Source organism: Carassius auratus, chromosome 26 (assembly GCF_003368295.1).
Source record: "Carassius auratus strain Wakin chromosome 26, ASM336829v1, whole genome shotgun sequence".
In the NCBI taxonomy this organism is placed as follows: Eukaryota; Metazoa; Chordata; class Actinopteri; order Cypriniformes; family Cyprinidae; genus Carassius; species Carassius auratus.
Window position 1 is genome coordinate 15564916 of NC_039268.1, and position 12260 is coordinate 15577175.

General features: G+C 41.9%; 1 protein-coding gene across 1 annotated transcript; it reads right to left on the reverse strand.

Moving 5' to 3' along the window:
* Window positions 1-2936: 2936 nt before the first annotated feature.
* On the reverse strand, window positions 2937-8456 carry LOC113043970 (uncharacterized). Its single transcript, XM_026203519.1, has 4 exons — window positions 8142-8456; window positions 5406-6533; window positions 3866-4099; window positions 2937-3763 (listed from the first exon to the last, which is right to left on the reverse strand). Exons 1-4 carry the CDS (start codon window positions 8454-8456, stop codon window positions 2981-2983), a joined length of 2460 nt encoding a protein of 819 aa, XP_026059304.1. The 3' UTR covers window positions 2937-2980.
* Window positions 8457-12260: the final 3804 nt, after the last annotated feature.

Here is a 12260-nt window from a genome sequence, read left to right on the forward strand (position 1 = left end):
CAAGTTATTTGGTCAAGTTTTAAGAAAATGTGACAAAATGAAATAATAATGATTGCAACAATTGTCATATTTTAAATTATCAAATTATTACTAGTTAATACACTGTAATAACTACTTAATAACATGTGCCTGCAAGTATTGAATTTGTAAGATCTTACTCATACAAAAAAATTACAATTTGTATGTAAAATGTCACCATGAAGGTCCACCCCTAAACTTAACCCTCAGTGGTTTGAGAGTCACCACAATTTTTTTTTTTACAAACTGTCAAGACCATGTGTTTGTAGCTTTAACAAGAAATTACACAAGTTGGCTTAAATACAACAAAATATAGCTTTGGCTCAGTTTCTCTCATTTTAGGGTTGTCACATTTTTTTTTCCTGTATGATCCTGTTAATACAAATTAATAACTGATGTTAACTACACTGTGCCTCCAAAGCACAAAATCATGTATGCCTCTCTCATAAAACTTCTGTGAAAATTTGTTCTGGCAATGTGCAGTTTTGTCAATTTGCATTTCCAGAGAATTTCTGTGCTTTAATTAACACACACCTTTAAAGACAAACATCACAAAGTGACTACTAATATACCCACAGAAAACAGAAAAACCCTGCAATTTTCTAAAATCACTCCGGGTTGCTGCTATTGCTGTTATTCTTTCACTGGTCCAACAGTCACAATTAAATAACACCCTTGACAAAACCAAACATGTTCCGGTCTTGATATTTGTAACATTGCAACTCTTATACCAGGATTACATTTCTCACCATTCTACCTCTGCATTGTGCCCACACAGAAGACCCCATTTTCCAGTTTGCTGGAATCAGAGCCTATAGTGTGAATACTCTGCAGTTGAAAATAACATAGCTGCCATGTTGAACAAACTAAACTAAGCATCCCTCTTGGTACTAAGTGGAGGAATGTTATGGCTTGTGAAAAAGTGTCAGAAACGACAAATCATCCTTTCACATCACTCCTCACCTCTTGGGGGGAAACCTCTCACCTTCTGAGTGAAAAAGGGATTGACCCCAAACTAATGGGGACAATGATGGGATGGACACACTTTTAACCCGAGTGACCTCACACGTCTGCTTGATTACAGGCATTAAAGAGGGCAACAATTGAGGCAACAATAGTGATGCTTCAACTCCAATTAAAAACTTGAGAAATACCAGCCACATGACACCTGACATTTCACATAGGCTTAAATAACATCATGCATTATAAATTTTTTAGGATCGTCATTTCCTAATTAATACAAATCCAACAGGATTTTTGCCTCCCCAAAAGTGGGGAGTTCAGAAGACAGGGCAGCAAGTTACAGCAGTAGACATTAAGCAAACAGAGCCAACTCAAAGATGCAAGAAAATCTGAATTAGTAATGAAAAACTTCATATTCTGCTTTGTGTTCATCTAGTTCTTGCAACTGCATTTCTATTTGTATCTTACTCTATTGTAATAAACCATTTTCACTTATCCCAGACTAAGCAGTTGCTTCAAGCGAAAAGGGCCAGAGCTCTTTTCACGCATTCTGAATGCAGGTGCCTGGTTCTCTCTCTGTAGGGATGCAGGATTTTATGAGGCTCTATTCACAAAGGCTTATTATTCTCCTAGCATGGAGGGCCTTGAGGGGATGAGACCATATTGTGGCCACTGCTGGCCCTGTCTGTTCACGTGAGCTTCAATGCCACTTCTGCTTTCCAAACCAAATTATCATGAACAGGTCAGGTCTGGTAAATACTATTAACTTTTGATTTCTATAATATATTAGTAAAAAATAAATAATAATGACATAATTAACATGAAAAGATGAATAAATGTTTAGAGTTTTTTTTCCATTGTTAGTTCATGCTAACTGTTTCCAACTGAAACCTCATTGTGTTACCCAATGATTTGTAAATAATTACATCTGCACTGTGTACTGTGTACTTAGTGCTGTTTTCCTAAGCATAAAGATTAAAAAGTTATTCATTTGTGATGTCACATAATCTTATTTGTGAATAATTCTAAATAAAATAAGTTATCTTTTCATTTATTTTTATTTGTTTTTGTCACTTTTACAATTCTATAGATTTTACTGTGGCTGTAACTGGGTCATTAGAGTAACTTTATTTTAGTGTAGTTTTATGTGTCTACGTGTGGAATGACTTTTAAATTGTAATTGTGAAAATCAATTTAATTCAGTATGAAAATTCTTACTATCAGGAAATTCTGCTATGCCCATTTATGCAAAATTATAATGTATTAAACATCAAACACAAAGATTTGCTTCACTACGATAAATGCTGTTTTTCTTTTTAAGTGTAAATGTGCCCATTGTTTTCATCACCAGTAAAAACTGGCAAAAACTGGCAAATATTCAATTTTCATAGGAATAACTATTAATTAATTTGATCTGGCTGTTTTGAATATCTGGATGAAGTGTTTATCTTCTGTTTTCAGGTCATCTGTCATGATAGACAGTTTACTATCATTCTGTAAATATATAGCCAGATGAACATCTGTTTCATCCCATAAACTTTGGTTTAGCTCAAGGTATGGCATTTTAAAGTAGATGGGAAGAATCTTACTAGCCAAAGCTAAAGGTTTGTCAAGATTAACATATGCTGCTCTCTCTCTCTGAATGTTGACACTGCCATTCTTAGAAAAGTTTATACAGTGCTTCCAATTTTGTTTGTAAGAATAAAGCTAATTTTATTAGAAAATCCTTTACTTATGAACACCATTGAGAAAGGGGGTTTAAACTTCCTTGATTTACCACTTTAAAAACACTTTTTAAAATAAATTAGATAAAGAATTGTATCAATAAGCCACTATTGAAAACATCCGAACTGATGCTATTTTACTCAGTCACTGACTGTAATGCACGACTGTAGCTTTCGGCCAGGAGAAGATGTCATCAGGTGGCATCCTACTTTCACGAGGTGTTTGACCCTGAACCACAACACCCTCCAGTTGGCGGGTCGGCAGTGGTGGCCAGTCACTGCCCTCCTCCTCCTGGCCCCCAGCTCAACTCCTCCCTCCTACTCCAGAGCCAACCAGACGCTCTTTCTGTTGCCTCACCCAACCTACGGACAGCTGCCTTCCTCTCCCTTCCTGCTATACCCAAAGCAGTGAGTGTCTTCCACACAGACTGTGCCGGGAAACCCCTACACCTGACCTCAATCGGGAATAGCCAGGTCTGCCACCCTTTGGCCCTGCACTGCTCAACGAGGTCCTGATACTTTGTGGCTTTCCGCTCATGGGCCTCCTCACACCCGTCTTCCCATGAAACCATCAGTTCAATTAAGATTATCTTACTTGCCTCCTCAGACCATAAGAAAATATCTGGCCTCAGCAGTGTTTGCACAACCTGGGGGAAGACTAGTTTCTTTCCCAGGTCCACCCTCATCTTACAGGATTGTGCTGCTTGCAAGAGGCTATTTTTTTCTTCTTCTTGGGGGCCTCTCCAGCTCCATAGTGTGACAGCCTTGTCATGGCGCCACCTGTATCTACCTTGGCTAAGGGCTGTTTTGCATCCTGCCAGTATGTGCGCCATTGTTCCCCTCCCTCCGTATAGCCTACACGATGGGTCCTCCCTCATACCCCATCTGTGGAGATTTGTTGGTGATGGAAGGGTGTCGTACACTGAACAGAGCAGGAAGGAGATACTAAAGGGCTCCAGTCTCCAGATCTCAAGCCACGTGATCTTCTGCTTCGGCAGGTCCCACTTCATCCAGACACCTTGTACTCCAAGTTCGACGGCCATAGACCGTCTTTCTTCCTCCAGGTGTCAGACCTTGGCTTGAATCATGTCCCTCCTTTGCCTTGGGTCTGCTTTTCCCCACTGCTGGAAGTGGGTGGATCCAAATCCTTGCCTCCCTACACATGGGTTCCCGATGATGACCTCCAGCTTCAATGCACTTTCGGCTTGTGCCACTGATGTGTCAGCCACCCACTTGCGTCCTGATCTCGTATTGACACCTGCTCTTCTGACTTTTTCATCAGTGGAGCCTTGGTACATCATCACAAGCCGGCACTTTGCCACCTTGAACTTCTCCACCATTGATGATAGGGGCAGCTGTACCTGACCAGACCTGGGCCCATATTCATAAAGATTCTAAGAATTCTTTTAGAAAACTCTTAATTTAGCTTAAAAACTTTTACATAGGAGTTTTAGCTTAAGAGCTATTCGAGACAGATCTGAGGGCAACTCTGAGTAAGGAAAAGACAAAAACTTTCATCTAAGTGAGGAAGCGGGGTTGACCCCGTTGCTATGTATGACATAATCTTTTGAAGACTGTGATTGGTTGGTTGTCCAAGAAGGAAAAAAAAGAGTGATTTTAAGTATAGGGTCTATTCTAATTCTCACTTTGAATTTACATGCGTAATTTTTCCTATTTGACCGTTGTCTCTCTCTCTCTCTCTGTCTCACACACACACACACACATATATGTGTGTATATAAATATTTTTTTTATTTACCACGCTTTTAATTTCCTATAAGGTATTTGATTGGATTAGAATGATGAAAATTGTTCCACTCTTTCCAATTACAGTGATTGTTGTCCTATTTAAGTGGCGGTTTGAATGTTGGTTTTAATGTATCAAACATGGAATCAAAACCAAGAAGGGCGAGAAAGCCAAACTGGACAGAGGAACAGTGTTTACTGTTAGCCCAGTTAGTGGATGAACACAAGGCCATTCTTAAAAGGGAATTCGGGCCGGGTGTCACAGCAAGGGACAAGAAGCAGACATGGGAGCGTATAGCACAAACTATTAACGGTTCATTCCCCCTGCTTGTGCGCATCTATAAGCCTGCTATATTCATAAATGCAGTTTTTTGAGCCTACAAGGTGGGAATGTCCAGTGAAACAAAATGAACTGCGACACAATAAGATGTCCTGAAAGTGCTGTAATTGTTTGTGTGATCAATCTGCTTACAGAAGGTTGTGACAGACCAAAATCATCACTATTTCATTGTTGCATTTTCCCAGTTGCCAAATATCGTAATGTAGTGATTATTTTAATTTCTGGCGCTATGGCATTTATGCGCTGTGTCGGAGATGTTAGCACGTCTCTAATAAGATCAGTCACAAACATGATCCCTGCACGATCTAATCTATAGCGCCTTATTAACTCACTCTCATCCATTGTCTGCAACACATTTATTCTGCCTCTTCATCCTTCTGCCATTTTCTCCTCTGCTAAAGAAACTCTTAAGCCTCTTAAAAGTCCTCGTCTGTGCTCCTAACAAGTTTGACCTTAAGACCTCTTTTAAGGGTTAAGATGCTTTCTTAATTACTTTTTTCTTTACTAGGATTTTTTCTTTAATTTTAAGAGTAAACGCCCACATTTCTAAGAATTTTCTTAGAATTTTGTCACTAGGAGCTACTTTTTGCATTAAGATTCTTTATGAATACGGGCCCAGGCCTTGAACTTTCCTGGCAATCCTGACCCCTCGATCTTACTCAGCCATGCATCTGACTGTTTCTCTGTCCTGGAAACATTGCATCTGGCGGTCAGGGATGCGTTGTAACATTTCCCTAGGCACTTAATTGGGTTTTCCTCAGTTGATGGTATCGTCTCCCCCTGTACTCGCAGCTGGAACTTGCTGGTCACTTTCCCATTTCTAATCAACATACTTCTTGATTTCCTCGTTTTGAATTTCATCCGAGCCCATGTTACTCCATCTTCAAGGGCCTTCAAGATCCATCTTGCTTGCACATGGGTTGAAGTTGTTATGGTAAGGTCATCCATAAAAACTCTAATTGGAGGTTGGCGGATGCCAGACTCCATTGATGGCCCTCTGTATTCCTTTTCTGCAGCTGTTATGAGAAGGTTCATTCCCATGACAAACAGGATGGGGGAGATGGTGCAGCCTGTCACGATTCCCTTTTCCAGGTCCTGCCACTGAGTTGTAAAGTGGGCAGTTTTGAACCATAGTTTGAATCCTCCGAAGTAGCTGGTAATTATACCCCTGGTGAGGTAGGGGATATGGTAGTGTTCCATAGCTGTGTTAATGAGGCCATGTGGGATTGAACCGTATGCGTAAGCCAAGTCGAGCCAGACAACCGTTAAATTTCCTTTGCTCCCCTTGGCCTCACTGTTTAACTGATTGAGGATGCCTGTATGTTCCAAGCACCCGGAGAAACCTGGAATGCCACCCTTCTGGACTGATGTATCAACAAATTTATTCTTCACCATGCAGGTAGTCATTTTTTTTGCCAGGACAGAAAAGAATACCTTGCATTCGACACTTAGGAGAGAGATGGTTCGGAACTGACTGATGTCGGAAGAGTCCATTTCCTTGTGTACAAAACACCCCTCTGCTCTTTTCCAGGATGCTGGAATGATACCTTTTGTCCATATCCTTCGCAACAGTTTCCATAACCTGCGGAGGATCATCGGGCATCTCTTGTATACTTTATAAGGTATACCGTTTGGTCCTGGGGCAGATGCTGAACGGGCTTTCTGCACAATGTCCTGGACTTCTCTCCATGTTGGTTCACTGGTATCAAGCCCTTCCTCAGGAGTTTCAGCAGTTCTGCTGATCTTTTAATAGATTTTAAAATATTGCTTATTACTTATAAAGCCCTGAATGGTTTAGCACCTCAGTATTTGAATGAGCTCCTTTTACATTATACTCCTCTACGTCCGCTACGTTCTCAAAACTCAGGCAATTTGATAATACCTAGAATTTCAAAATCAACTGCGGGCGGCAGATCCTTTTCCTATTTGGCGCCTAAACTCTGGAATAACCTACCTAACATTGTTCGGGAGGCAGACACACTCTTGCAGTTTAAATCTAGATTAAAGACCCATCTCTTTAACCTGGCATACACATAACATACTAATATGCTTTTAATATCCAAATCCGTTAAAGGATTTTTAGGCTGCATTAATTAGGTAAACTGGAACCGGAAACACTTCACATAACACCGTACTTTCTACATCATTAGAAGAATGGCATCTACGCTAATATTTGTCTTTTTCTGTCTTATTCCGAGGTCACCGTAGCCACCAGATCCAGTCTGTATCCAGATCAGAGGGTCACTGCAGTCGCCCGGATCCAGTACGTATCCAGACCAGATGGTGGATCAGCACCTAGAAAGGACCTCTACTGCCCTGAAAGACAGCGGAGACCAGGAAAACTAGAGCCCCAGATACAGATCCCCTGTAAAGACCTTGTCTCAGAGGAGCACCAGGACAAGACCACAGGAAACAGATGATTCTTCTGCACAATCTGACTTTGCTGCAGCCTGGAATTGAACTACTGGTTTCGTCTGGTCAGAGGAGAACTGGCCCCCCAACTGAGCCTGGTTTCTCCCAAGGTTTTTTTTCTCCATTCTGTCACCGATGGAGTTTCGGTTCCTTGCCGCTGTCGCCTCTGGCTTGCTTAGTTGGGGTCACTTCATCTACAGCGATATCGTTGACTTGATTGCATATAAATGCACAGACACTATTTGAACTGAACAGAGATGACATAACTGAATTCAATGATGAACTGCCTTTAACTATCATTTTGCATTATTGAGACACTGTTTTCCAAATGAATGTTGTTCAGTGCTTTGACGCAATGTATTTTGTTTAAAGCACTATATAAATAAAGGTGATTTATTGATTGATCTTTGGGTGTGCACCACAGGCCTGATTCCTGAGGGCATCCCTGTGGCTCTCCTTCAGGAACTTCTCTACAACTTACTTAGGGCTGGTCAGTCTTCCAGATCTTGCATCCGCCAGCAGGGTTTTGGTAAACCTGTATGGGTCCTTAATGAACTGAGCCCACTTGACCTCCTTCTCTTTCCTCAGTTTCAGAGACCTTTCTGGCCTTCTCAGTCTGCAGAGTTTCCCTCGAACTCTACTAGTTAGCTCTTGTTTGCCCTTCCTTTCTTCAGCACTTGCTATTCTGAACTGCTCATTGAGGGTCTTGATCTCCCTCCTCAATTGCCAGATCTCTCTTGTCCTCCTGTTTACATGAGTTTTGCTGCTACCCCTTCTCTCTTCTGTGCCAAAGCGCTATCTGGCCATAGTGGTGATGATTTTTGTCAAACTGTCAATTTTCTTCTCGGCTGTTCCTGCTAAAGTTGCCTCAAGTACTCTGTCTAGGTCCACGTCTAGTTGTTTCCATGCAGGGTTGTTGTTTGCTTGGGCCCATCTCACTTTCTCTTTCATAAGTTGGGTGTCTGAGGTAGTGTTAGGAGAGTCCCTCCTGTGGCTTTGGGATGGAGCAGGTGCTGAGAGGTCTCCTGTGCTGTGGGGCGCTTCCTGACTGGAGTCCTCCTGCATCTCACTTAGTGTCTCCACTATGCTCTGCATTTGCTTCTTCCCTTCTCCACATTGGGTCTTGGATTGATGTATTTTAAGTCCCCTTGCATTTTCGCAAAGCTTCCCACAGTGGCACTTTACTTCCAACACTTCCCCTGTAAGTGTGATTTGGGTGAGCCGTCTCATTATCTGTGGGTTTTCCATAGCCATAACCGTTGTGTCCGTCCAATTGGGTCTCTCACCCCCCCACCCCCTCGGGAGACCCTGGGGGTATTGCTCATCATTTCGTTTTGTAGCTTTAGTTGGTGCCCTCTTGCGAGTGCTGTGATTGAGGTTGCTAGACTCGCCCACCCACGCCAGTCTTTCCTGGAGGTCATCTGTCTTTCCAGCGTCACCAGTCTTCCTTGGTTTCCATCCAGCCTATCCTGGAAGTCACTAGTGTCCCAGGGGAAATACTATTGAAAACATCTGAACTGATGCTATCTTACTCAGTCACTGACTGTAATGCATGACTGTAGCTTTCGGCCAGGAGAAGATGTCATCAGGTGGCGTCCAACTTTCATGGGGTGTTTCGACCCTGAACCACAACACCCTCCATTTGGCGGGTCGGCAGTGGTGGCCAGTCACTGCCCTCCTGCTCCTGTCCCCCAGCTCAACTCCTCCCTCCTACTCCAGAGCCTGCACTGCTCAATGAGGTCCTGAGACTTTGTGGCTTTCCACTCATTGGCCTCCTCACACCAGTCTTCCCTCGGGACCGTCAGTTAAATTTAATGAATTTAATGCTACTTTTTCCAAACTAGGTGGTTTAAGTTTATTATTAATCAGTAACTATAGTTAACATCATGAAAATCCCTATCAAATGATCTATCTTTTCATAGTAAAATGTTATTAGCTTGGCCCCTCATTTTTAAACACAATTTTACACATCACTCATATCTAATCTGTAATAGTAAGAATCTACTGCATAAACACAAATCTCTCTATGTTTTTTGTTAAAATTGTATTATTTTTATGTCTCAACTTTTCAATCAAAATGGTTCAGTCTGTAATTACTAATTATTATGTTTTAGTCTAAAAGAGTTTGCAATTGTTGCTAATGCAGTGCCACATGGAGTTCTCATGCTTTTTAGAAGTCTTGTTTTTTTCCAATCGCCATTCACTCAGTGGATCTTTGTTAAACATTTGTAGGTAAACAGTGCCTTTCGTCATCTAAATTTTTGTTTCAGATGGAATCTATTTCTGTGCCTATTTCTGAAAATGTAATTTCTTATTGGAATGGTTTTGTAAGTGATATTCCCTGGAAAAAAGTTTGGTCATTTGCTCCTATAAAATCTAACTAAATCTACTAACAAAATGAGAGAAATTATATTTAAGTTGATTAAGATTAAACCCTGAAACCTTATTTATTCTGGAATTGCTCTAACACAACATCATTTTGGTGTGACATTCTTGTTCTAATGTTATATGAATGCTCATTTTTGTTTTTCATCTACAGGTATATGAAAAAGTGATCCTATTTTCCTGTTAATGAATCATGTCCATTTTTGAATCATATTCGTAAATGTACATTTTCTAAATGCAAACCTCTTTTTTTAGATTCAAAATTTAAATAAAAATGTATTTTGAATCTTTAAAACTTAAAAGCAATAAAAACAATGGCTTTGCTAAAGGACTTTGCACTTCCTCTGGACTGAAAGTCTGGATGAACCTGGACTGTTGTTGTATTGTAATGATTTAACAATGATGACAATTGTTATTGCAATTGTTATCCCATAATTTATCATTTATCATTTATCCCATAATGGATATAAACAATACTGTGCCTGAAGAAGTAAGACATAAACAAAGGAATTACCATCCATATCACAACGTTACTGCTTCATTGGACTATAAGTGCTCTATGGGATGTCATTCAGTGGACCCTCACCTTTCTAACTAATCCGGGATTTACAGCTGTGGATGCATTTATAACTTGTTATTAAGATGAATCTGGTATGTACTGCATTTTGTTTATGCATGTTTTGAATAGTACTGCTTACACAGGTTTGGCAAATACATTCCTTATAAGCTTTCGATTAAAAATCGATGTTTGAGGTTTAGATCTTTAGAATGATTTATAGTTTGTAAAGATTAATTTAGTGGCATTTCATTTAATCTATTTTTAAACATTGACACATGCAAACAAAGAGTGTTCAGTGTGTTGGTGTCCAGGTGCGGGATAACAGGTTAAGTAAAGCCTCCTCTCCTCATCTTTTGATACCTCAGGAGTTGGATGCCACCATCACCTCCTTGGGCAAAATGGTGTCTACTGATTCTTCCTCCTCAGGGGCCTTGAACAGACAGATAGAGCATAGGGCTTGATATTTTTGATAAAAGTTTTCAAACCCAGGAACCGCTGCAGAGCCTTACGAGAGTCAGGAACTGGCCACTCGGCAACAGCCCTTACTTTACAGTGTTCCACTCAGATCTCTCCAGCAGAAATTATGAACCCCAAGACCGGAAGTGACTGGGCATGGAAGACACTCTTCTCCGCCTTGACATAAAACTGGTTCTCCAGCAGTTGTTGTAGCACCTGGCGAACATGCTGTGTACCTTTGCAGACGGTCTCTCAAAATGTCATGAACCAGGGCCTTTAAGACAGCTGGGGCATTGGTCAGACCAAACAGAAGGACATGGTACTCAAAGTGTCCCATGGGTGTGTTGAAAGCTGTCTTCCATCCATCCCCTTTCACATATGCGAACTAGGTGACAGGCATTCCAGAGGTCAAGCTCAGTGAAAACCTTGGCACCCTGCAAAAGCTCAAACGCAGACAACATAAGAGGCAAGGGGTACCTGTTCTTTATAGTGATGTCATTCAGGCCTCAACAATCTATACAGGGATGCAGGGAGCCATCCTTTTTGCCTGAGACCATAAGACTGAAAGAAAGGGTAGCATAGGAAACAGTAGTGATTAAAGTGCCATTCAATGGGAATGGGAACGGGCAGGAATAGGTTCAGAAAGAAGAATGGTAGGAATCCCCCACTGGGTGGCTAGACAGCTGTCCATAAAGTTGCCCATGGCGCCTGAATCAATCAAAACTGAATTGAAATAATTAGGAGAGTATGGGGGGGGGGGGGGTGCAATAAAGTGCTAGCACTCACCAGGATCTCCCCTTTACTGGTGAGTCTTGGCTTTTAAAGGACAGCCTACTGTGAAGTGTGCCCTAGGCCGTTTCTCGCCCTAGAATTCTACCAATCCAATGACGACTTTTGACACTTCTGAAGTGTTTCCACTTATGTATCCCAGTTGCATCAGAGATTAGCCATTGGCCTGAGGGGGAGATTTCAGAGGCTTATACTAACAAGGAAGTGACTTAAACTGTTATTTGTCAACTGGCTATTAGAGTCTGGCTGCAAAAGGGAGTCAATCCCATAGACTCCCCATGTTAAAGTGACAAACTTTACAGCAGAAAAAAACATGTTTTACAGCCTGGTTTCAAAAATGTATGTATATATATATACACACACGACAGGGTTTAGTGCAAAAGTGAAGCCCCGGAGGGTGTATTTATTGACAGGTGCTTGAAACTGTGACGGTGCCAGTAGTGTCCAGTGCTCGTCCTCTGTGCCACGTGATCCTGTTTGCCAGCCGGCTGAGTGCAAACAGTGGGCTGGTTAATCCGCAGCTTTCTGGAGGGACAAGAGACACAACATTAGTTTCTGTCCTCTGGATATCCTCTCTCCCTCTGTCACCCTCAGACGCAGCTTTTATGGTCCTCTTCTCATCCGCTTCAGCTGGGAATGATCAGCCCGCTGTGATTGCATTCAGCTGAATCTCCCTCGTTGCCAGGGCGATGCTGATAGGTGCCCGGGACACGGCACACACTACCCATCCCCCACCCCCCTAAGCGTCGTCCTGGTTCCTCAGGCAAGGGGGGAGGTGGGGGCTGGGGGAGGAAGAGTACCTGACAGACCTGCGAAAGCTGTCCACAGGCGGGAGAGTCCATCCGCATTTGCATTGGCGGTTCCAGCTC

Excerpts from the sequence above, each read along its gene's own strand:
- LOC113043970 (XM_026203519.1), bottom strand. The coding sequence starts at position 8,456 with ATGGCTATGGAAAACCCACAGATAATGAGACGGCTCACCCAAATCACA. Across the intron at positions 6,534-8,141 it reads CCCAACTTATGAAAGAGAAA|ATCAGCAGAACTGCTGAAAC; the intron begins GTGAGATGGGCC and ends ATCTATTAAAAG. Across the intron at positions 4,100-5,405 it reads CAGGAAAGTTCAAGGCCTGG|AATCTTTATGAATATGGGCC; the intron begins GCCCGTATTCAT and ends AAGAATTCTTAG.